Source organism: Agelaius tricolor, unplaced genomic scaffold (assembly GCF_023055355.1).
Source record: "Agelaius tricolor isolate 1412-34295 unplaced genomic scaffold, bAgeTri1.0.p SCAF_17, whole genome shotgun sequence".
NCBI classification, from domain to species: domain Eukaryota; kingdom Metazoa; phylum Chordata; class Aves; order Passeriformes; family Icteridae; genus Agelaius; species Agelaius tricolor.
Genome location: NW_027269277.1, coordinates 15,512,565 through 15,536,372, shown reverse-complemented (window position 1 = coordinate 15,536,372; position 23,808 = coordinate 15,512,565). Strand labels below are relative to the sequence as shown.

Sequence of the window (23,808 nt, the reverse complement as noted above, 5' to 3'; positions counted from 1 at the left end):
TTCCACAGGAAAGAGCTGCCTTCAGCACAGGGGCGGTACAAACAGCAGGGAGAGTTAATGCGACAGCCAGAGAGGTGAGGAAAGGTTTATTACAATGTCATTATGCATAATTTATAAAAAAAAAAAGGAGGAAAAAATTCTTTAAAACTGTTAGATGTAATACAAATTATTTTATAGCATAAAATCAAGTTGCCAGTGTATGTATCAGTACCACACTTCAGAGTCTTGGGCTCCCACTGCTGATGGGTGGTCCTTGCTGCCCACTCTGGGGGTTGGGACCCCTCTGAGATCCATCCACTTCTTGGGTCAGCCCAAGCAGCACCAAGGTTTCTACAGAGTGAGGTTTAGCACCCGGAGACAAAGCACAGGGAGGTTCTTCTACTTTAAATTTCATAGAAATAGCTACAGCTGTAAACTGAAGAAAGCACTTCCAAATCTAAGCACAGCTCATGGATATCCTTTGGACACACAATTCCTGAACTGCTCAGCTTCAGCTGTATTTAAAAAAAAAACCCAAGTAGTTCAGAAGTCATTTACAAAGCAAAGGTTAAAATCTGTGTCTTCACAGTGAGTCTCTTCTGTGATTTAAGACATACACATTGCATCTCTATTCAGTAACAAACCAAAGGACCTTGAACCAATCAGAAAACCCACACTGAGTTTTCTGACCTCCCAAAACAAGACAAAATCCAGCCATGGGATTATGTGAAATCTGTATTTTTCAACTGCCCACAGAAGAAAAATAAAGCATGGAAGAAACAGAGCTGATTGTAAACTGAAGCACTGGATTACTTACAAAAAAAGGACCAAGGTTCCAGGGGGGGAAAAAAAGGAAGGAGGATCAAGAAAGGAGAATGCCCACTGAAAGGAAAAGCTCGCTGGATTTGTCCTGAAGCTCACCCTCAAGGAAAGCAGAGGCTGGAGGAAACCAGCTACTAGCCAGGACTTTTACTCCTGTCAGAGGGTGACAGAAATATAAAGCATTTAAATAATCAGGTTCTCCAAAGTGAGTAAAAAGTCTTTGATGGTTCAAAGTTCCCTCTGCTCATTTTTATTACTATCATGTTATTCTCCTCAGCACTGTTGTGCAATCCATTTGCTAACTAATCTAAGTGGGGATAAGGTGTTCTGGCATAATGTAATCAACAGTGTAACCAAATCAAATAAATTGATTAAGTAGTTGAATTTTATCTTGCTACACTCTCTTCCAGTTCACTCCAGGATGGCTGCTTGAGCCTACAGAAATGGAGGGGTTGTGCAATAATACTTGCTCACAAGATTTCTTCTCCACAAAATGCATGTAATTCAGTTAGGAATAACCACAAAAAGGCACAGGATTAAAAGATTTCAGTATGTAAAAAAGTAAAAACTTTTAAAAACAGTAGTAGCTTCAGTACAAAACTGCAAATATATGTAGCCAAAAAAAAAAAAAAAAGGTAGACTTTTAATTTCAGGCACCTCTTAAGACTAGTTCAAACATATCACAGATTTTTAAAAGTACATTTCTGAATAAAGCAAAGGTTATGGGCTTGCACCGGGGTCACTAGACAGTTGATTTAGGTCTGACCAGCATTAAAACAAACCACGTGCACTGGCTTAAATAAATACATTTTAAACATGATAAAGTCTATTTACTCAGTTACTGAAATTTACCTACGGAAAATAATCTTGAATTACAAGGCACAGAGTTAATTGCTGCCTGCAAGCCCAGCCCACACTACAGGCCTACAGCTAAAGCAAAGGCAGAAGGTGGTGAGTAGAGGTTATCTCAGTGAATTCTCTACACCCTCACAGCCTTCAGGGCAGGAACCACATCTGGAACAGCGCTTCCTCTGCAAGTGCAAGAGACACAAAGACACTCCAGGCAATGGCACTTGGTGAAGAAAAATGTGCAGAGTGTGTAGGCTTCTGCAAACATCCTGCAGAAAGGGTGTTTTGGTACTGCCTGTGCTCAGCTTGGAACTCTGTGTTGGTTCACTGACCACAGGCACCAGTATTTGGATTAACTGCAATTTGTAATCTGTGGGTTGCAATTGGCTAAAGCAGCACCAAAATGAGCACGTGTCAGATTAAAAAAACTGCAGTTAGCATCAGCATCAGTTACACCAGCTGAAGAAAGGCACATCCTCTTCAAATAGTGGAATTAGAGCACAAATACCAACATTTCGATCCAAATAGTGGAATTAGGGCACAAATACAAATGTTTTCAATCCACCTGGTATTTTTGCCAGCATCAGATAAAGCAAGGTCAAATTAACACAAGATCCCTAATAACCTTGTTGATGTATTTTCTGTTATCTTGCTAAAATGAGGCACTTTTTTTTCTGACCAGGGTATACACCAGTGCAGTTTCGCATGTGTGGGAATCACAAGAAAAAAGCAAGTTCTGAATGACCAATTGAGGCTGCAGCCAGACAAAGACAGCACTGTCAACTTCAGACAACAAAGCCCAGTCCAGCACCAGTGGTTTCACACAAAGTATCTTTGAAGCATGCTGCTTTCATACCACGGAGCTGGAAGGTTGAGTCTAAGGAAGGGCTCTGCGCTCACTCCTCAGCTGGTCCCGGAACCACACATAAAGAACAGTGCACATCCTGAAAATAAAAGCCAGCTGCCACTTACTAGGGCTGCTAAAGAAGGTTAAAAAGTATGTAAATAGAAGTTCAGTTAAAAAGAGTTTATAAGAACTGAGCATCCAGGAGAGGAAAAAACCACCCAGGTAATCCTATCCAGTGACTGGCTAACCATTACAGATGGAACTGAAAATAGGAAGAAGCAGGGGTTCCTGTAAACAGAACCTCCAAATTTTCTCTCAGCCTTCTCACAGAAAAACAACAAAGGAATTTGCCATAAAAATCATAGATGGTGGCCCCAAGAATGTTAGGAATTGAAGCAATTAATTCCTCGAGAGCAAACAGGCTGCTGTCAAGTCTCTGGGATTCATCAAAGGGATTACACTGAAAATCTAATTTTGAGAAGTGTCATCCCAAATACCTCAGTCAGCCTGAGAAGGTAATTGTTAAAACTTGATTCTCAGGGTGCAAAGTCTCTTTGGACAGTGAAATAAAACCTCAGTTTAGAAGATTATGGAAGACTTGAATCTAAACTACTCTTCCACTTCTCCACCTCAAAACTATGAAAATCACTCATTTGAGTGAGTCATCATTATTCTAAGTTCCTTACATAAGGAGAAATCAGCTCCTGCTTCTATTAATAAATCATTGCAGGTATTCCCTTGGTCTTGCTCATTGCATTAACCATGCCTAATGCTAACTTCATACAATCAATCACAGTTCACTACAAGGTGAATCTCAGTAATAGTTCAGGCATTTTTTGCAAGTAAACAAATTGTTTTCAAGCTTTAAATTGACAAAACAACTGGACAGCCAGACCTCTGTTTGTAAAACAAATTCAATCAGTAAATAAAGGATGGGAAAAGCAGCAGCTACACTTAAAGCAAAGTTATCAGGATTTGTGCTTTTCAGCAAATCTAGTAACTGATGGCTATCTAGTAAAGAAGTGGCTTCAAAGAGGTCTCCTTTTTTCCTCCACTAAAATAATCAAGTGATCCCTGGAGAAGCTGGAGACTGGAACTTTAGAAATAGAGTAGTTATTTGACCTCTCAGTTGGAAAAAAAAACAACCTGTTCCGTTTCAGTTTCCCTGAAGCAGTAAGACTGCAAGAATATTCATTGTATAAACCATTTCTGCTTAGAGCTGTTAGTGCAAGATGCAAATCTTCAATTTAACTCGTTAAAAAGCCCTCCAAGATTCTAGTCAACTTCCAACATCCATCACCCAAGGCAACTACAATAAGACACATTTTCTTGTGTTCTTCTTTGTCACAGGATACAGAACTGCACGGACAGCTTCAGCAAACACCTCCCGAACACCCTCCTGATTCAACGCCGAGCACTCCAAATATTTGACTGCTCCAATTTGTTTGGCCAGTGAAGTCCCCTGCTGCGGGGTAGTGGGAGCCAAGCTCTGCTCTTTCAACTTTTTAACCGTTTCCAGGTCACTTCTCAAGTCTCTCTTGGTGCCCACCAGAAGGATGGGGACGTTTGGACAGTGGTGAGAAACCTCAGGGTGCCATTTGTGCCTGACGTTGGCGTAGGAGGAGGGGCTGCCGATGGAGAAGCAGATGATGAAGACGTTGGTCTGGGGGTAGGAGAGCGTGCGCAGGCGGTCGTACTCCTCCTGGCCCGCAGTGTCCCAGAGGTTCAGGCTGACTGTCCGGCCATCCACGGTCATCTGGGCACTGTAGTTGTCAAACACAGTGGGGATGTACTCTTCTGGGAAGGCGTTGGTGGTGTAGCTGATGAGGAGACAAGTTTTGCCCACCGCGCCATCTCCGACCACCACGCACTTTATAGTCTGCATTCTTCACCCAGAAACAAAGTCCTGCTCAAAGCAAGAAGAGAGGAGTCAGGCAAAGCACACTCAGTGGTGGGCACTGTAAAGATAAGTTTAGCAAGTGTTTTTAATGTAGCTGAGGATTTCTTATCACATTCAGTGTCTCAAGCCACTCTGAAGAGCTCGGGGCTAGAAAGACAATAGTGAAATGGAGATGCAATGAGTGGAGAGCTAAGTGACAATTGGCTGCATTCCAACCATGTAAGTACAAATTAGCCAAATTCCCACAGTCTTGCCTTACTGGCAGACTGTTTCCCACAGGCAAAAGGACAAGTCCTTAGAGGCACCTGCAAGTGGAAAGGGATTGTGACCCAGTAACAAGATCCTCTGTCGTTTGTAGGTTCACACATCCACCTCTGTACACACACACACACACTCCAACACTCACACTTGCCTACACAGTCTGCTATCTAAACAGTTTGCCATAAAGAAAGGTCCAAAAGTTATAAATAAAATCAAGATATTAATTTCTGGGCTGCACTGCTACTGTTTACAATAATAATTCACTACACTCAGATCAATCAGTCCTGAATAAACTACATTATTTACAGGACACCAGATAAAAGGTTCAGAAAGCAGCACACTCAAGAAAAGCTGCTCTTTGAAATCTAACTAGCCATAGTAACCCAGATTAGAATCCATAAAGAATTTTTCTAAAGAAGCGAACAACAGATTACACTCACTAATCACTGACAGAGCAAGCAGGATTTAATAGGCTTGAGTTACTTGGTGTCCTCTAAATAATGAGCATAAGAAAAATACATGTCCTAAAAGATCAGCAGTCAAACAGCTTTCCTGGGGAATTGTTACTCAGGAGATATTTGACACTTTGAGGTTTTCCATATCCCTTTCCTGATATGTGAAAGGTAGGTTTGACAATCAAACTGATGCAGTCTAAAACACAATTCATTTTAAACTTTCATCCCATGAACAGCAAGAAGTTTGAAAATAGCAAGGAACTAACTACAAGCACTCATTTGTTGTACATTTCTTGTGTGCTGGAGCTTCCACTGCTAGCCTGAACAAGAAGGAACTTGCATCTGCCTTCTCACCCAAATGCCTTTGAGGGACTAGCAGTAATCCTCAACTTGCAGAAAATACCCTGCTTCAAACAGAAGAGAATAGTGGGAAGAACTTTTTAGCAGAACCTGTTATGATAGAACATGGGGCAGTGGCTTTAAACTAGGAAAAGATTGATTTAGATTAGATATAAGGTAGAAGTTATTTACAGTCAGGGTGGTGAAACACTGGCACAGGTTGCCCAGAGCAACTGTGGCTGCTCCATCCCTGCAAAGGCCAGGCTGGATGGGGCCCTGAGCAAGCTGATCTCACTGAAATGTCCCTGCTCACTGCAGGGTGGTTGAACCAGATGACTTTCAAAGGTTCCTTCCAACCCAAACTATTTTGATTGCATATTCCAGAAAGATCTCAGCTCCAGCACCATCAGAGTGGCAAAGGGGATACAGAACTTCAAGACCATCTAAATAAATCAACAATTCATTCCCATTTAAGCCTCAGCTTTGTCCTTCTAGACAAAGCCTTTACCTGCATCCACCTTCTCACTGGGAGCACGCAATTCTTCTGAACTAAATGAAAATGGGCTACCTGAAGCTTTGCACAAAGCTGAAACTGGAGTGACACAGACTGGTCACTGCAGCACACAGTGCTGAGGAAGCATCAATGTACCTGCACAGACACCAGGGAAACCACATGGTGGGAAGGAGCCAGCACCTTGTGCTGCTGCTGCTGCCACAGCCTGGCTGGACACAGGGCAGGCTTTAAAGCCCATTCCTGCACTCATGTCAAACCCCTGAAGCACCAGAACGTGCTGTGCCAGAAACCTGAAAGTGGCTTCCAGAGCAAAGGTTTTTTTCCCCAAATGAACTATCTGTGCAACAGACAATTCATTTTGACCAGCCAGTAACAAGTGACATCACAGAGATGGCAGAGCTAAGTCAGCAACAAAAACCAGATGATACACAAAGCCTTTTATATGCCCAACCCCTGGTTTCCGAAATAAACAAATTGCAAACACTTGTAAACAGATCTCTCTTGAAAACCCAAACAGGGACTTACATCCCTTAAATATCTGTGCACTTGTGTCCAGAGCTCTGCACAGAGTGACAGGGTATCCCCAAACTGCACCCCAGCCTGCACATGGCTGGAGGGACATCACAGCAGCACCCTCAGGCAACACAGCTTCCCAAATGGATAAACTCCAAAGCCACCATCAGCAGCTAACACAATCTGATTCAAAATGTCTCATGAAACTGTGTTACTGAAAGATTACTTTGTTGGTGCTTTATTTAAGGCTATTACAGCTTTCAATTTGGAAATCGGTAATAAAGTAACAAAAAAAGCCTGAAACATGAATGCTCTTTTCAGGGCACTAATACCTTGAATTACCTCACTAAAACTCCGATTTTAGAAGAGCAACATTTGCAAGGGGAAACAACTCCAGGCAAACCTGCCAAGGCACTGGGCAAAGTATTAACTACACAAACACAGCTAAAGAGCTTGTAGGCTTTTAAGTATGATTCTCTGAAGGGCCCCTTTAAAGGAGGTTGCCTGAGCTGAAAGGAATCGTGTGTGGCATTTGCAATACAGAAAAACAAACACACACCAGGATACACATTCCTTGTATTGAAACACAAAATTTAGATTAATTAATCAAAAAGTAAAGCAGTAGAAAGAAGCTACTTGACTGCAGAAAATTATGTTGTGAGCAAGGGTAGTTTGGTTAAAGACTGATATATGGAAGACAAAGAGTTTTTCAATTTAAGTCACAACCAAGCAAACTACTATTCCCTCCATCAGGTCTTTTCAATTAAATCCACATACTTAATAACTCATAATGTATGAAATCTCTAATTATTTTTTTAGCAAACAATTTGCCTACAATAAAATTCTCATAAGATAGTAAAAAAGCCTGGGCTCAAATTTGCATGGAAAATTCCTGTTTCTTAAGCACCCTTGAAGTTGGCACTGCATGCTATCAAAATATAAATATACATTGAAAAAAAATCCCAAACTCCAAAAACAAAATTACCAATAAAAATTACCAGGAGTAGGAAAATTGGTTTAGGGTTTGTTTGGGATTTTTTTGGTGACCTACAAAAGAATTTTTGGGGAAACTTTAGAGAGAAAAACTCCACATATGACAAGTAACAAGAAATGAAAGAAAGAAAAATACAGATTAACACGTCAATACATAAAAAAAACCCCAATTTAGAAACAGAAAGCTGGGCACAAGCTTCAAAGTCAAGTTGAAAGGTTATGCAGCAAGAGAAACAAACGAACAGAAAATCCAATGCAGTGAGAGGTAATCTGGGTTCCTTAGTCCTTGCAGAGAAAGGACTTTTATTGCAGTTGAGGTTCTAGCAGTTACAGCAGAATGGGAATAATTTTCAAATTAAATTATTTTTTTAAAAAACAACCAGGAAAAAAAAAAAGAAAAAAAATTTAAAAAAGGGGAAAAAAAAAGAAAATAAAAAAAAGAAAAATCCCCACACCAAATCACCCCACGCAGAAGTGTTGTGCAAAAATACTTAGATAAGAGTTATTTCTATCTTGTCCATCAATGACTTTGAATTTGAAAACTGGCATTCCCTGTTTGGGTTAGTTCCCTTCTCAGAAGATGCTGCAAAGTCTGACTTCACTGCCTGCACACCTGGCACTTCCTCTGGAATGTGCAAGATTTCAACATGTCAAGACATCATCTGAAGAGCTGCTCCTGTTCTGACCTAATTAAGCATTTTCTGGTATCATTAACATGGGCAGTTTGCTCTCCAGACAAACATTTGCTGGGGAAATTCACTACTTGGAACACACACACAGAGCAACTTCATGTTGCATCAAACTTTGTGGTAGAGAAACAACTTCTAGATCTTCCCTTAATACTCCTGAAGGGAAGTTCCCTGTCTGCTGAGAGAAGGGAGAATACAGTGACAGAAAACAGAGAGAAAACAGGAACCTGGATCCTTTGGCAGTTTTCTAGATTTATCTTTTCATACTTCCTACACTTCTAAAACCCCTTTGCAGAACTTCTTAGCAGGACACGCCTCTGCCTTTGCTCTGCTAACATCAGATGCTCTTTGTGAGGTGGATTTTAGCTCTGATATTGCTCTCTGATAAACTCACTCTCACTGAGTTTGTCAGCTCTTCCTTCCTTCTCTTTACAGTCTAGATAGGGCCCTGTTTTAGCCAAAACTGAGCAGAAAAGTCTCTAATTCAGCCGAAATCAGCTGTACTGAGCTGTGTAATTCTGCTCAGCCATCACATTTCATCAAGCCCTTGCTGTTTTGGAGAACCAGATCCTGCTTTACCAGGGGCAGGCAGAAATTAAGAAATTGAAACAACTTAATTGCTCATCTTTCAGTAACCAAAACTAGATCAGAGACAATTCACTCTGTCTGCCTGAAACATGAAGTCAGGCAGGAACTTTCAACAAAGAACTGGGTGGATAGGGCAGTTCTAAATATATCACACCATCCTCACCCATGCAAAGGAGTTAATTCACATGTGCAGCTTATCCACCAGCCCCAGCAGGGAAGAGAAAGGGGCTCTCAGCAATTTAATCAAGACTCTGTTACTATCCCACAACAGCTCAGCTTACTTGCCATTGTTTCAGGCAAGTGCCAAAGGGATGGAGAAGTGCCAGGCTTTCAGAATGCGTGCCAAGAAAGAGCAGAAAAAGTTAAATAGGAGACCTCATCCCTCATATCCTTCAGCACTGAATGACCTACTTGGACTTCTCAGTGCCTCTCAGAGTTTTCACACCACTTTCTGTCCTACCATTTACCTGCAAGAAAAATAAAACTGCAACAGTCTGGGTGGCTGTGAAAGGGGGAAAATCCACAAGGGAAGGCAGATTTCAGCAGCACAGCAGGAACTGTGCAGTCCAGCACCCAGGCTCCATGTGAACAACAGAACTGAGGGAGCTTGCTCCTTTCCAAGCTCTCTGCCTATAAATTCAGCTCCCAAGCACACAACAGGAGTGCAATTCCTGCTGGTTGCTCCTTCAGTGCCAATGCTAGAGAGACCTTCATGCCTTTTCTAGGAAATAAAAGAAACTTCTTAAAACCTTTCAAATAATATTTTTAAAACCTCTACCTCTGTCAAATTAGGCTGAAATTGGTTTGATTTAAAGATTTTTTTTTCAGGGATGAAACACACAAAAGCAATATTTCTTAGAAATCTACATGAAAATGAAGTCTTCTGCTTGAGGTATTTGGGCAACTCACCTACACAAGCCTCTTACTACAGGCACTTATACCCCAAATTTTATAGCAGAGCAATGATATTAGTGACCAAACATCAAACACCTTCAATTCCATGAATCCAAGGTATTGAATGGATTATCAATATTTCCAAAGGGCATTAGCTCGTGGAGGAGATGCAGAGCTGATGCAATAACACTGTGACAAGGTGCAGCTGCACAGCCCACAGGAACTCAAGCCAAGACTCCAGCAGATATCTGGATCCCCAGTGTATGAACATGACACATATCCTGCCATAATCAAAAGCTGCAGAGTATTAAACTTGGATTTCCCTCCTGACACCACGTGCAGATTCATGCATTAATCAAGACAGGGATCCTTCACAGTTTATTTGAACACAAGTGGACCCTTTGATGGTGGGCACAGCAAAGGTGTAAGAACAGGAGCCAGGGCTGCTGTGCCCACACTCACTAACTCACTCCCAGGTGATCCAAGCAACTGCTGGGGGGGTCACAGTCAGCTCATAAAAAGTTAATAACCATGTCCTTCCCACCTTCCATCGATTCTGACAAGGCTTTAGTGGCTACTGTTGGCTAAAAGAAACAAACAGTACCTCAGACATAAAGTTCTGTGGAGAGGTGTTTTAGGCTCGTTGCAGGATGAATGATAAATCCAGTTTAAGCATTCTTGATTCCTGTTTGAGGGAAAAAGAAAAATGAAAACTGTTAGTGTGTCCTCCTATCATCTTTTGTCACCTGGCATTTGCTGGCAGTCTCAGTTGTAACAAAGCCACTGTTGTGCATGAAGGGCAATGTTACACCAGGAAAATCTAAGCTTCTTTCTGTGAGGAAAAAAAGCCCCTCCACACTTTTATTGGATTGCACTTCTCTGAGTCCTCCTCTTCCACCCCCAAATTTCACTGGGGAGAAGGGGGGGGCAGGGGGAGGGAGATTTAATAACAAATAAAAACACAAACAAGAATAAACACAAAATAAAATCAAACAAAACCCAACCAAAAACAAAACCGAAACAAAATCAAACAAAAACAGAAAAACTCAAAACACAGAAACCAAAACAAACAAACAAACACAACCCCCAAACAAAAACAAACAAAAATGCACTTGCTCAATCAATACCATTTTTTTTTAAAGAGTTTTGGTATGACTAAGACAGGAGCTAATGCATGCACTCAGTGTGTATTTTATCATGGCTTAGCACTACAATACTGCAACCATTGCCAAGTCTCATTTGCATCAAGCATTGCAATTCTAAAATGTGAGCAAAAGTTACCAAGGTCAAGGAGTCTCTCAGCAGTTCATCAGATTTACACATACCGGCATGTAAAATAAAAAAACATTTCCTGTAAAGGTACAAATCTTCACGTGGCACCAGATTGTGTGAAAATACTTTGGACCCCAAAAGAATCACAGCCTCATCACATAAACAAATCAAACCACACGTTCAGCTTCCTCCTACTAACTGCAAACCACATATTTTGTTGTTTTTCCAGGATCTCTGTAAAGTTCCTCCTATGAATAATATTTATAAGTTTTTTTAAATGGAAATAATAATCTAAAATATATCTCATAATCTTGAGTTCCTTGTAGAAAAACCGCTGTGCTGGTGAACAGTGGCAAACTGGCTCCCCAGTATGCCTTCAAGTGATGTATTTTACATCTTACACGGAAGAGAACGTGAGCTTTTTAAAAATCAAAAAATTAGCTTGGGGCAAAGAGCAAATGATGCTGCTACAAGAAGTACTGCACCCCAGCCCAGAACACACAGTGCAAGCATAAGGTACGCATAAAAACTCTTAAATGAAAGCATTTAAAGCTTTTTTATAACTCAGAGTAATTATGGTGGGAATCACAAGAGTCTGTAAAGAATAAACAGATACTGATTACTCACTGCTTCCTGAAAAAAAAAAAAAAAACCCAAAAAAACCCAAAACCAAACAAAACCAGAAAACAACAGAGGGGAAAAAACCAGAGAGAAGTTCAGAACAAATAAAAAGCAGCATTGCTTCTCAGGGTTTGAGGTTAAGCAGGAACTCAGTGCACGTTGCTATAAAACCGAAAGTTCCCAGCGTGCAGAAGAGAACCACTGAGCTGATGAAGGGCAGCTCCTGCAGCTGCTATGAGACCATACCTGGCATCCCCCAGAGTGTTTTAGGTCACCACCTTGCACTGCTCTACCTGAGACAGCACTTTGCCAGCTTCTGGAGAACAAATCCAACCTTCCTATCCTTACTTATCCTCACTCTCAGCAGTGAGGCAAGGGACCTTCCCAAGGCTGCCTCATCCCGTGCCAACTTTTTATGACGCTCGCTGGGAGCAGAGGTCGCCTTAAATTTGTTGCGGTGCTCCCGATCGGGATTAGCATCGCGCTGGCATCGGAACAGCCCAGCCCAGCCCAGCCTGGGCACACTGCGGGACCGGGGCAAGCGCCACCTGCCCTGCCCGGGGCCGCTCCCCGCACCCCCGGAGCAGAGAAAGGCTCGTTCCAAGCCCTTCCCCAGCACCTCTGGGCCCCCGACCGCCACATTCACCTCCGCACGCACCGCCCAGCGCGAAGCCGGGCGCGCATCCCTTCCCGAAGCCCTCGGGGCCCGAAGGAGCCGGACGCCACGCGGCTGCGGCGGAGCGGCCCCCGGTACCCCCGGGGTACCTGCCCTGCCCCGGAGCCGGCCGTGTCCCGGCGGGACAGGTGCCGCCACAGCGTCCCCCGGTTCGGGAGCGGCGGCGCTCGGGCGGGCGGAGGCCGCGGGCCGCGCCCCGCTGTCAGCGCGGCCGGCGGGGCCGGGCACGGAGGATGTTCCGGCACGGCCGGGCGGGAACACACGCGGCCACGCGCGGGGCCCGCCGGGGCCGCCGCTCCCCGCCGCCCTCCGGGCCCGCCGCTCCCCCGCCCTTCCCGCGGGCTCTCCGGGTCCCGCCGCTCGCCTTCCCGCCCCCGCGCCCCGGCGGTGCCGCCGCCGCCGCCCCGCGCTCACCTCCGGCGCGGCCCCGCGGCCCCGCTGCTCCCCGCGGACCCCGACCCGGCCGCGCCCCGCGCCCGCCGCCGCGCGCACGCGCCCTCCGCGCCGCGGCTCCCCGAGGAGCCGCCAGGGGGCGCGCGCGGCCGGGGCGGGCGGAGCGCGGGGAGCGGCGGCCCCGGAGAGCGGAACGGAGCGGAACGGAACGGAGCGGAACGGAACGGAGCGGAGCATCCCCTCGGGCCCGGCCCGGGTCTGCGGCACCGGTGCAGTGCTCCGATACCGCCCCGCCATCCGCCCCCCTGTGATCCTGCTGATGCTACATTCGTTATTTCGTAATTATGCCTTGTCCGAATATATCTTGAGCGAGGAGGGTTGGTCTGACTTTGGATGATTTCTCAGTAGATTCACTTCAAAACCCATAAGCAGAAATACGCACGGGTGTCTGTGTGCACACAGCCACAAATACGTAACATGTATCCTTAATAAGGACGATATATCCTTAATAAAGGTAATGCTAGCAAAAGGAAAGAATAGCAAAAGTGAGTGTTTGCTTTCTCTACACGAGACTGTCCGATTAAGTGGCGCTGTGGCAGAAGATTGCTGGGTTTTTCACATGGGCGAATGCTCCGGTCCGTGGCGTGCGCCGCCCCCGCTCCCGGCGCTGTGCCGCGTTACCCCGCGCAGCTCCCGCGGACATCCCCCGCCTCCGCCTGGCCCGGGGCGCCTTCCGCATCCCGCTGCTCCCCCGGGCGGTTTCACGCCTCTCAGGGGCTGTGCACGAACGCCACGGCTCCGCTTTGGCTGCCGGCGGCGGTGACGCTCCCGTGTCCGCGGTCGCCGTCTCCCGACAAAGCCGCAGGGCTCGGCTTCCCCAGTGCCGGGCGGGGGAGACAGCAAGAGCTTAGCTCAGCTCAGCCCGGGGCTCAGCACCCCAGGAGCGGCAGGGAAGGCTGTGTCCACCCCCAGAAATGCCAGGGTCAGGGAGGGTGCTGGGCTCTGAACGCCCAATCCCCAGGGACACAGAAGGTGACTCCTCCTGTTGTCCTGCCCCAGCCAGGCACAGAAGAGGAAGTGACACAAGGCAGGGTTTGGCCCGCGGATGTTTCTCAAGTGCCCGTCACGGATTTCAGAGGACAGCCTTTGCTCTGGGTGTTTATTAATTGTCCCTTCCGACCCGGGGAGAGGCCACACTGCAGCCTGCACACGGCTCTGGACTAGGTCTGCTCTTCTGGAGCTGGTGCCAAGGTGCCCAGCAGCACAGGGGGTCCAGGAGAGCTGGAGAGGGGCTTGGGACAAGGGATGGAGGCACAGGACCCAGGGAATGGCTGAAGCGCTCAACCATCAGTTACTCGGTGTTATCATATCCGGTGTTCCCATCTCCAACTCTTCCTCATCTTCCTCCTCGGACCAGCTCAAGCTGTCATCAGAGTCCTCATCCTGCACAGCCCCAGGCTCCTCTGTGCTTGCAGCTTCCTTCTCTTGCTCACCACAGGACTGCAGCTTGCTTTGGGGGAGCTCCAGCCTGGCCCAGGAGCCAGGGCTGGCTTTGCAGAGCGTGATCTCCACCTTGGCTGGGACCATGCTCACAAAGCTCTTCTCCACATCAATGGTCTAGAGAGTGGGAAAGGTGCAGTGAGCCGGGCAGGGAAGGGCAGGCAGCTCAGCCTTCCCCTCGTGGCAAAGCCCTGCCAGAGGAGAAATCTCCTCCTGTGCCAGGAGAAGCTGAGCTGCAGCTGAGCTGAGCTGAGCTGAGCTTCACACTGCTGTGTCTCAGCAGCACCGCCGCGCTGGTTCAGAGCTCAGGAGAGCTCAGCTTGTCTCAGCTGCACTCGCAGCCTCCCCCCAGCAGGAGCTGCGCTGAGACACAGCCATCCCCACACCTGTCAGCCCTCTGCCGCCTGCAGGCACAGCCAGCACCAGAAATACAGACCAGAAACGCACAGGCAAATTCCTGAGCCTCACTGCTGCTCTCCCCAGCCAGCGAGCAGCTGAAAAATCAGTCTCATAGCTCAGACCTGCAACTCACAGCAGGATTATGGGGGAGACAGGGACCTGCTGGGCCAAAGAACGTTTGGGGCAGCCTGGGAGCAAACCCAGAACACCTATAGGGCTGGCAGGGACCTCCAGCTCCGACCTTAGCTCTGGATCAGTCAGTGCAGCCACCTCAGCCTCCTCACACCCCCTAAGGCATTTCCCGGCAGAGATGGCCATAAATGCTTGTATCTGGGCAACCCAGCCCAGGATGAAAAGCTCAGGCTGCCTCCCAGAGCTGCAGCCCAGCCCCATGCAGACTGCTGGAACAGGGAAATCAAAGCAAACAGGGTCTTACCCCCCAGAGCTCCAGTTCTGCCTGGAAAATCTTATTCCCTTCAAAGATGACATGAGCCTCAAGCTGAAAGATCAACAGAAAATTATCTGAGAGGGTAGCACAGCACTGCCAGAGCTCTTCTCCCAGACAGTGCAGCTGCCTTTCAGCACCATACTGCATCCCACACCCTGGCTCCAGTACAATGGTCTGGTGATGCCCTCAGCACCTGGCAACACTCCACCCCTGTCAGAGCATGACAGCTTCACCTATGTCACAGGTCAAGGGACCCAAAGCCAGCAAATCCACCCACCCACTGAAGCTGAAAGCCAGAGCTGCTGGGCAGATGCAGCAGTGGGGCCACCAGGCTCTCAGCTCAGGGATGGCAGGTTGGCAGTGCCAGCCCTGCTGATAGCCACAGGTCACCAAAGAGCACCAGGCACCCAGTGGCTCCTGCAAACCCCGGTGGGCCATGAGAGCGCCGAGCCTGCCCCACTCACCACGGTGCGGTTTGCCTTCACGCTGCTGAGGGCGGGCAGGGCGTTCTTGGCATACACCGTCACCACCACCTGGCTGCCCGTCTGGTGCCAGTCCTGCCGGCACAGCACCGCCTTCTTGTCCTGCCCAGGAGGAGAGGAGCCCGTCACGGCACGGCTGGGCTCGGGCACCGCCCCAGCAGAGGGCACGGCTGAGCCCCAGGATGCTCCTGGCACATCTCCCTTTTGCTGCTAGCTCGGGTTGGCAGCAGCTCAGCGAGAACAGACCCTGCCTTTGGTGCAGGTTTTGAGAGGAGATGGTTTCTACAAAGGGGGGCAGCCCCTGCCATGCCTCCATCCCATGTAACATGGGACATCTGTGCTGTGCTTTGGATTCCCTCAGGGCACTCTGAGATCAGAGACATCTCCTTCTAGTTCCAGAGTCACTCTGCTGTGCCCAAGCCTGTGCACAGCCAGGAAACTCAGCCTGGAGGGCAGTGCAGGGGCTGTTACTGGGCATGGATCGTGACTCCATGCTGCATTTGGGAGTCAGATGAGCCCCAGATGAAACCCCCACACTTCATCTTTGTCCACTGTGTCAGCACCACAAGCACTGACAGGCCTGTGTCCCCACCAGCTCATTTCTGACCAGCACAAGGAGACAGACCCCCTGCAGCCCTCCACACTGCCAGCCAAAGAAATGCTCCAGCAGCAGCCCTGGCCCCAGATCCTGGCCCTCAGGTGACAATTAGCACCAAACATCTGCATCACAACATCACAGTTCCTTCTCTGCAGCCTCCTTTACATTCAGGATACGTTTTCTGCTCCAGGACAAAGAGGAGATTGGGCTCAGAGAAGGTTGCTGAGAGCAATGCTGACTCAGAGGAACACTGTGCACTTTCAGGGTTACCCTGGGCTGTTTTGGTCCAACTTTCCCAGCTCAAGCTTGTTTCCAGTCAAGAACTTTCCTGGGGAAGCTTACAGACACAGTATTGGGAATTGGGATCTGGTCCCCACTGCCCTGCCATAACACCATGTTGGTATGTGGATGAGATCCCTCCTGAGAAGCAGCTGCAGAGGGAAACCTTCATTAAAGCCAAATTCAGTTATCTGCAATCATCTGTCAAAGCCTTTGGGGTTTTTTTGGTAGGACTTTTCCTGTGCCCAGCCACCTGTCTCTGTGTGGCAGCCTGCAATGCTGGCTATGCTGTGTCCAGGGCCAGGTCCTGCCTCGTTCAGATTTCTACTGCACATCTGCCCATTGGGTGTGAGAGCTGACACATCTTGTGAATTCAGAGCAGCACCTTAAAGGGCAGATGGGTGAAGATTGGCCATTCAAACCTGTGCACTCATCTGTCAGTAATTATAGATATTAAGACAACAAAATGCAGAAACCTGTGTGAATGCAGAGCAAGGGAAGGAGCACTCTCAAATGCCAATAATGCCAATTGCTCTCATGAGTTGCCTCTGCTGAGAGCCCCCTTACCTTCTTTTCTGTCCAGCAGTGACACCCACGGCTGCAGCCTGGCTGCTCCATGAAGGCACTGAAATCTGTGGTTTTGATTCCACAGCAGCTCCAGTACTTCATCCTGAGGAGAGCAGGGTGACCTGAGTGGGGTCAGGAGCAGGAGAGGGACCACAGCAGGGTGGGGAGGCAGAGGGGCTCATACCCAGGAGCTGCCCCTGCCCACCTGTCCCCTTGCAGGGTGTCACCCACAGCTGCAGTGCCCATGCTGCTGGGGCTACCTCCTTGCCATGCAGCATTTTCAGCCCGTGGCAGGGTCAGTTTGCTCTGGGAAAAGGTTGTTTCTTACCCCTCGTGGAAGACAGGAACGCCAGGATGAAACGTACAAACCTCTGTGTTACTCTCTGGGCCCTGGTAGATCTGTGGAGAAAGAAGCAGAGGCAAGTTCTGTCTGTGTCTCTGGGACAGGGTAATGGGGCACAGGTGCCCATCCCTGTAGAGGGCACAGCACAATGCCCTACATCACCCCTTTGCCAGGCTCTGTGAAGGCTCCCTCTGGGACCATGCCCAGCCAGCAGCCCATCACCTGTCCCTGCTCCCTGCTGGCAGGGCAGCCACCCTGACCTTGGCAGCACCACAGTGTCACCCCTGCCACCCTGCCAGCAGCCCTTCTGTACCCTTCTCCCAAACACAGCCTGCTCCCAGCCCAGGGCTTGGCAACAGAAGCACAGTGAGCACGTTTAGACAGCACAGAAACTCACTCTGAGGTGCAGGGGGTAATTTGTCATTGCTGTCCTCTCCCCTCCTTTCCAGAGGCCATGTCAGCCTTATGGCCCCATCTGCCTCCTGCCTTTTGCTCCCCACTCCCTCACTGCAGCTTTCCAAGCATCCTATCCCTGCCACAGCTCCACCCTCCCACTCATCCTCGAGGCAGGCAGGGCTCCACAAGGCAGCCTCGGGCAAGAGGGCAATTGGGCTGAGCTGCATCAGTTCAAGGCAGATGGGAATTGTTCCATGTGCATTTTGTCTATGTGTCCAACCCTGAACATGTGCTGTATTTCACTGCAAGCAGTCAGCAGCAGTGAAACACAAATGTACCACCAATCTGGAAGCCTCTTGCAGAAAAGTGGGTGGGAGGTGACAGAGGTGGCCGCTCGCAGGGTAGGATGAGAATATGGAGCAGGTGGGCACTGCCACCTTCCACCTGCCTGATACCTGCCCTGAACCTGGGCCTGTGATGCTCCTGGAGCAAGGCACTGGAGGGTCAGGGCACTGGAGGGTCAGGGCACAGAAGGGTAAAGGCACAGGAGGGTAAAAGCACTGGAGGGTAAAGGCACAGGAGGGTAAAAGCACAGGACGGTAAAGGCACTGGAGGGTAAAGGCACTGGAGGGTAAAGGCATAGAAGGGTAAAGGCATAGAAGGGTAAAGGCACTGGAGGGTCAGGGCACGGAGGGTCAGGGCACTGGAGGGTCAGGGCACAGGAGGGTCAGGGCACTGGAGGGTCAGGGCACGGAGGGTCAGGGCACAGGAGGGTCAGGGCACAGGAGGGTCAGGGCACTGGAGGGTCAGGGCACAGGAGGGTCAGGGCACTGGAGGCTAAAGGCACAGGAGGGTCAGGGCACTCACTGCCAGGGACTCACCGCCTTGCAGGCTGCGTTCTTGCACGTGGTGCCAGGTCTCACCTGGGCAGCCTCCTCACCTGTGAGAGCAACACAAGCTCACCCAGGACACACACTGCCCTTGCCTGCCCCCAGATCCTTACCCAGCCCTCTGCCAGCTCCCCAGGTGGGCACAGACCATCCCAATGTGCCCCCAAGATGCAGTTTTGCAGGTAGCTGAACATGCAGCACTCACTGACTGCCCTGAGCTGTCATGCAAAACCCCTGCTGAATTTGCCATGTGCAACCCCAGAGCCATCCATCAGCTTGTCCTTACCTGTACAAGTGCTCTCGAGTGTCTTGTCCTCAGAGGACACGTTCAGTTTCTCCAGTGCCTGCTCCAGAGACCTGGATACTTTAATTGGCAGCAGTTGTCTTGGCTCATCAGAGCTGGGAAACAGCAGCAGCAAAGGCCAAGTGGGTTTTTCTGTGATTTAAGTGCCATTGCCTCTCCTGAGAGAGCAGCAGAGCAGGGCACACACAGAAGTGACACAGCAGGGCAGGACTTAGCTGAGCCTTTCTCACCTTGGTCTTTCCCGCAGCATCTTCTCAGCTGATTTTGGTCCTTGGACAATGAGCTCCTTCACTGGTTTGGCCTTTGGTTCATCTGAGGTCTTCTCTTGGCTGGAGGGCTCAGGGGGCTTCTCCTTGCTGTGAAACCCCTTTGTGCATCCCTGAGCAGCAGAGACAAGCCCCATGACTGCTTTGTCCTCAACCCGGTGGCTGTCCCCGAACCCTGTGAGTTTCCATGATGAGGTGGCTCAGTGTCCTGCAGAGATGGGCTCTGACCTTGCTTGGAGGGTCCTTGGAAGCAGATACAAATCCCTGGCTGGCAGGGGAAAAGGGACATCCCTGACACAGGACAGGGTGGGACAGCACTGGGCAGGGACCAGAAGGAAAGGATGGAGGAACAGTGGGTGCACCTGGGCTGGCAGGTCACTCACCTTTATGGAGAGGAACTCAGAGAAGTCTGTTGTGCGTTTCTTGCAACAAGACCAGCCCTAGACACCAGGACATGACAGGCTGATCAGCTGTGGGCAGAGCTGCTGGGGACAAGGTCACTCCCCACTGCTGCAGCCCCACTCACCTTCAGGGCATCATGGAAAATGGGGACACCGGGGTGATACAGGCAGGAATCTGAAAAGGGAAAACAGGGCAGAAGCTTTCAGGAGCAGCAATCCTGCCCACGAGCCACCTGAGACAGCTCCAGAGGCAGCTCCTGCCCTACGGGTGCCTGTGCCGGGCTGGGCACACCCCACGAAAGCAGCGCACAATTCCCATTGTTCCCTCCGGTGGCAGGCGCACGAATTCACTCACCCTCGGCGTTGTGCTCGGGGTCGAACCTCTGCCCGCAGCCCTTGTTGTAGCACAGCAGTGCCATGATTCAGGCGTGTCGGCAGCGTCCTTCAGTCCTTGCACAGCAATCTCATCGGCCCCAGCCCTGCCCGTTCCCCTCTGCGCAGCCCGGGGCCGGGGCTGGCTGCGCCCGCCTTTGGAGGCGGCCGGTAACCGGAGACCGGGCTAAAGATGGACGGGGCAGCTGCTGGGGCTCGGCGCCTCGCGTGTCTGCGCAAGCATTCCTGGGCTGGCCCCGTGCCCCGCAGAGGGAATGGGCGCTGCAGGACGGCCCCAGGCTCGGGGTGTGCACAAGCCCTGTCCCAGCGCCTCCATCCTGCCAGGCACCGCATCGCCCCAGTGCTCTGCCCTCGGACGGAAGGGAAGACAATTCCCAGAGTCACAGGGGAAAACTGCCTTGTGCTGATCTCCCCCGGCCCCACAAGGCACAAGCACCTGCTACACAGAGGCACCTACAAACCAAGGCTGCACACGCGGCCAAGACATCTTCTAATGCTGGTTTTGTGCAGCCCAGGAGTAACAGGGTGGTAAAGGGAAGGTTCTTGGCCAGTGAGAAGCAGGAAACAGTGATTACAGGGTGATTATGATTAGATTTATGGCTAATGAAGTTTTTAAATGCAGTATCTAAACAAGAACTCTACCATGCATTACAAAACATGGTATATACAGGAATGATCCCTCTCACTGAGCCACAAGCTCCAGTGAGACTCACTCACTTTCTAAACTTCCCAGAGAAATTTCAGCGTGGCTCAGACCAAACCTCAGATTTGGTTACAGTATTTGTCTAAAGGATTGTAATATTCAGGTTTGGCTAGGAACATGCAGATTTACAGTCTTTGACCTTGCAGAATTCACAATTACAAAGCTATAGGGCAACTTTGGAGCTGCTTTAGAATTTTATCTCTGTATTTGATCAGAACTTACACTTTTTCACTACTCCTCCAAAAATGAGTATTCTGTGTGTTCCTTGCATTCTGGCTGGACATGCCCTGCAGGTGTCCCCAAGAGGGTAGGAATGACAAACACCACCCAGAAGCTGCCTGTGACCTTGGGAGAGCAGTTTGCATGGCTGGCCCAGACTCCAGCAGCATTTTATACCCTTCTGCAGGTTGATGTGCACCACAGTCAATCACAAACAGCTCAGCTCCCCCATCTGTGGAACACATTAATCATGCAAGCATTCAGTGAGTTCCTCCTGCAAAACCTGCCTGCTGTTTTCATCTTATCTTAGGACAGCCCACATTGCCTGGCAGAGATTGTGGAAAGGGAGAAGGAAGGATGCACAGACAGACTCAGACCTGACTATCTTCCCCTGTCATCACATCAGGGATGAAAATTGCTCCCTGGAAGATCATTGTAATCACAAAAGAACCCAAAATGTCACTCAGGTCCCCTGTATGCAGAAGGGGTTTGCTCAGACCTGAGCATTCCCCCTGCTCCCCTTCTGGGACCCAAGTTTTCCTCTGCAAACAGGAAACCCTCCTGAGATCAAAGGTTTTACTTAGTTCCTCCTAGTGTCTAAATCAAATATTTTCTTTGTGCTGTTCCTGTTTGCAGGGACAGCTGCTTCCTGGGTGCTGCCCTGACCTCCAGGAGCACACAGCACCTGGGGACTATTTCTGTTCAGAACCAGGGTTGATATCAGTCTTTGGCACTAGCAGAGAGTACAGAGAACAAGTCCTGCAGGCAGAAGATGCCCAGGGAGTCTGCTCAGGAGCAGAGCCCACAGGGGCTGCCATGGCTGATGCAATTCTAACCCTGTCCTACAATGTTTGTTTAACCCACTTAATCCCTCTACAAAGCCTGAAGAATTTTCTGTCATTCCAAGGGTATCTCCAGAGTTCAGAGTTAGGGTGAACTGTTGCCAGGATTCTGGAGCTTATCAGGGAGAAGACTCCAGATTATTTCACACTGTCCTGCTGCTTTATCTGCAGCTCAGTTCTGCCACCCCCATATCAGGACCCAGGACGTCCCTCTGGCTGTCCTGAGCAGCCAAGACCCCTGCCAGGAGGCTCAGAGACCCTGGCACAGAGCCCAAAAAAATCCTGCTGGCATCCAGAGCCTCTGCTTAGGTGAGAAAGATCACTGGGGACCCAGGGAGCTGAGCAGAGGCCTGTGACAGGGGAGTTTGCCATCCTGGGGGCTGAGCAGAGCTATAGTGTTTCAGATCTCCCTGTTCTTTCCACGAGCTGTCAGCAGGGCTGCAGCTGTCACCAAGCCTGTGCCAGTGGGAATGTGGAGCTCAGGTTACCCTGCACACCTCAGAGGAAGCACCAGCAGGCTGATGTGGCTGGCACATCACAGACATAAACAGCAGATACCCCAGGGGGCTGGGGCAACTCTGAACTCTGCACCTGAGACAGGAATCGAGCTCCCAATTAAAAATGGAGCCTGTTTGCTTTATGTTCACTTAATTCCATGTACAACAGATCAAAAAAAGGAAGTAGAAAAAAGACTGAATAAATTATTCTCAAACGGAGCTGAATGTGTTTGCCCTTGAACAATCAGGGTCAGTGTAAAACAGCCCTGCAAGGTCCTGGGGAGAACATGCTGGATACCTGCAGGGAAACAAACCCAGCTCACCCCTGACCCTTCAGTCATTCAGGATGCCCTGTGGAGCCAGGGGAGCAGCAAGACACTGCCTTTCTAAAGCACAGAGTAATTCCTCCATACAAAAGGCTTGTTAGGTGAAGGGATAGCCCTGGAAAACATGTTCCTGTTATGCATGCAGCAGGCAGGATTAATGTTTTATTTATTTGGGCAATAAAATCTTTCTCAAAAGAACACATGTTGAGCAATTCTGCAGAGCCATTCTTCAGATAGCACTGCTAAGGGATTATGTACCACCTGTCCAAGGGGTCTGCACTGCTTGTACTCAACAGTTCAGAGAACAGGTTTGAAAAAGACCAGAAAAGTACCAGAAATGGGAGTATGGGCAACCTCTCCATTCAAGACCACTGCTTTTCTGCAGTCTGGAATTTCTAATGCTGCATTACTTCAGTCTCAGTGGAGAATTAGAGTCTTAAACTGGAACCAGCTACCCAGCTGATAAGGATTTTCTCCCTGTAGTTCAGCCAGTGTCTTGCTCCAGAGGTAATTCCTTGGAGCTGAGTTACTCCTTTAGGAGTTGGTTCACTGTGGTGCTCACTCTGAAGGCACATGCAATATTCCTGATGAAAAAGTGCACTTTAGTTCTCAGTTGGAGCCAGTCCAAAAAGAAGAGTTCAGTCTACTCCTAAAACTCAATTTTATATCATTAGCTGGCATCCTGAATCAAAATCTGCTGGCTGAAATACCCTGAACTGGCACTGAGTGTGGGGTTTTAGCACTTCTCCTTTTGAGGGTCCTGTTGCCTTTATAGCAAGGTCACTGTGAGCTTATTTAGAGCAGAGTGGCCAAAGTGAAGTGAGGGAAAGTGCCCCAAAACCAGTGCTGTGCCTGGCTGAGCTCCTTGCTTTCTCACTCTCTTTTTACTTACATCTGGCACTAGGTACCCAAGTCACGACCAAGAGAAGAGAGAATGATGGCTCCTTTCAGCAAGGCCATAGAAAATCACATCTTCCTTCTTCCAGCCCCCAAAGGTAGCTCACTGGAGAAGTAGTTCAGCACATGCCATCACTTGCAGCTTTCTGTGATAAATTAGAGGCACTAGTGAGAGGAACTGTGCCAGGAAAAAAAAAAAAGAAATGTTTGTCTACTGCTTTGGTATGACAGAATTATCCACATACCAGCTGGATTTTTCATTTATCTTTGATTCTTGCAAATGCACTCACTACTTAACTGCATAAAGCACAAGTTGTAACTTCTGAAGTCCACAAATGATGGGGGTTTAAAGTTAAGAGCAAAGCGGTAAAACCAAATTGCTCATCAATCCTTGGTGTGATACAAACTGATACTGGAAAACTGCATTTTAAACCAGCTGATCAAATATGACAG

At 48.9% G+C, this 23,808-nt stretch overlaps 2 protein-coding genes across 2 annotated transcripts; both read right to left on the bottom strand.

Moving 5' to 3' along the window:
- Positions 1–71: 71 nt before the first annotated feature.
- LOC139597355 (rho-related GTP-binding protein RhoG-like) lies at positions 72–12,732 on the bottom strand. Its single transcript, XM_071442634.1, has 3 exons — positions 12,627–12,732; positions 10,248–10,328; positions 72–4,403 (listed from the first exon to the last, which is right to left on the bottom strand). Exon 3 carries the CDS (start codon positions 4,380–4,382, stop codon positions 3,807–3,809), a length of 576 nt encoding a protein of 191 aa, XP_071298735.1. The 5' UTR covers positions 4,383–4,403; positions 10,248–10,328; positions 12,627–12,732; the 3' UTR covers positions 72–3,806.
- A 910-nt stretch (positions 12,733–13,642) lies between these two features.
- Positions 13,643–20,103, bottom strand: ITGB1BP2 (integrin subunit beta 1 binding protein 2). The gene is made up of 11 exons (XM_071442631.1): positions 19,834–20,103; positions 19,604–19,653; positions 19,461–19,517; positions 19,042–19,190; positions 18,794–18,906; positions 18,499–18,557; positions 17,207–17,277; positions 16,879–16,981; positions 15,417–15,536; positions 14,941–15,003; positions 13,643–14,222 (listed from the first exon to the last, which is right to left on the bottom strand). The coding sequence occupies exons 1-11, from the start codon at positions 19,895–19,897 to the stop codon at positions 13,953–13,955; spliced, it is 1,119 nt and encodes a 372-aa protein (XP_071298732.1). The 5' UTR covers positions 19,898–20,103; the 3' UTR covers positions 13,643–13,952.
- Between the last annotated feature and the right edge of the window lie 3,705 nt (positions 20,104–23,808).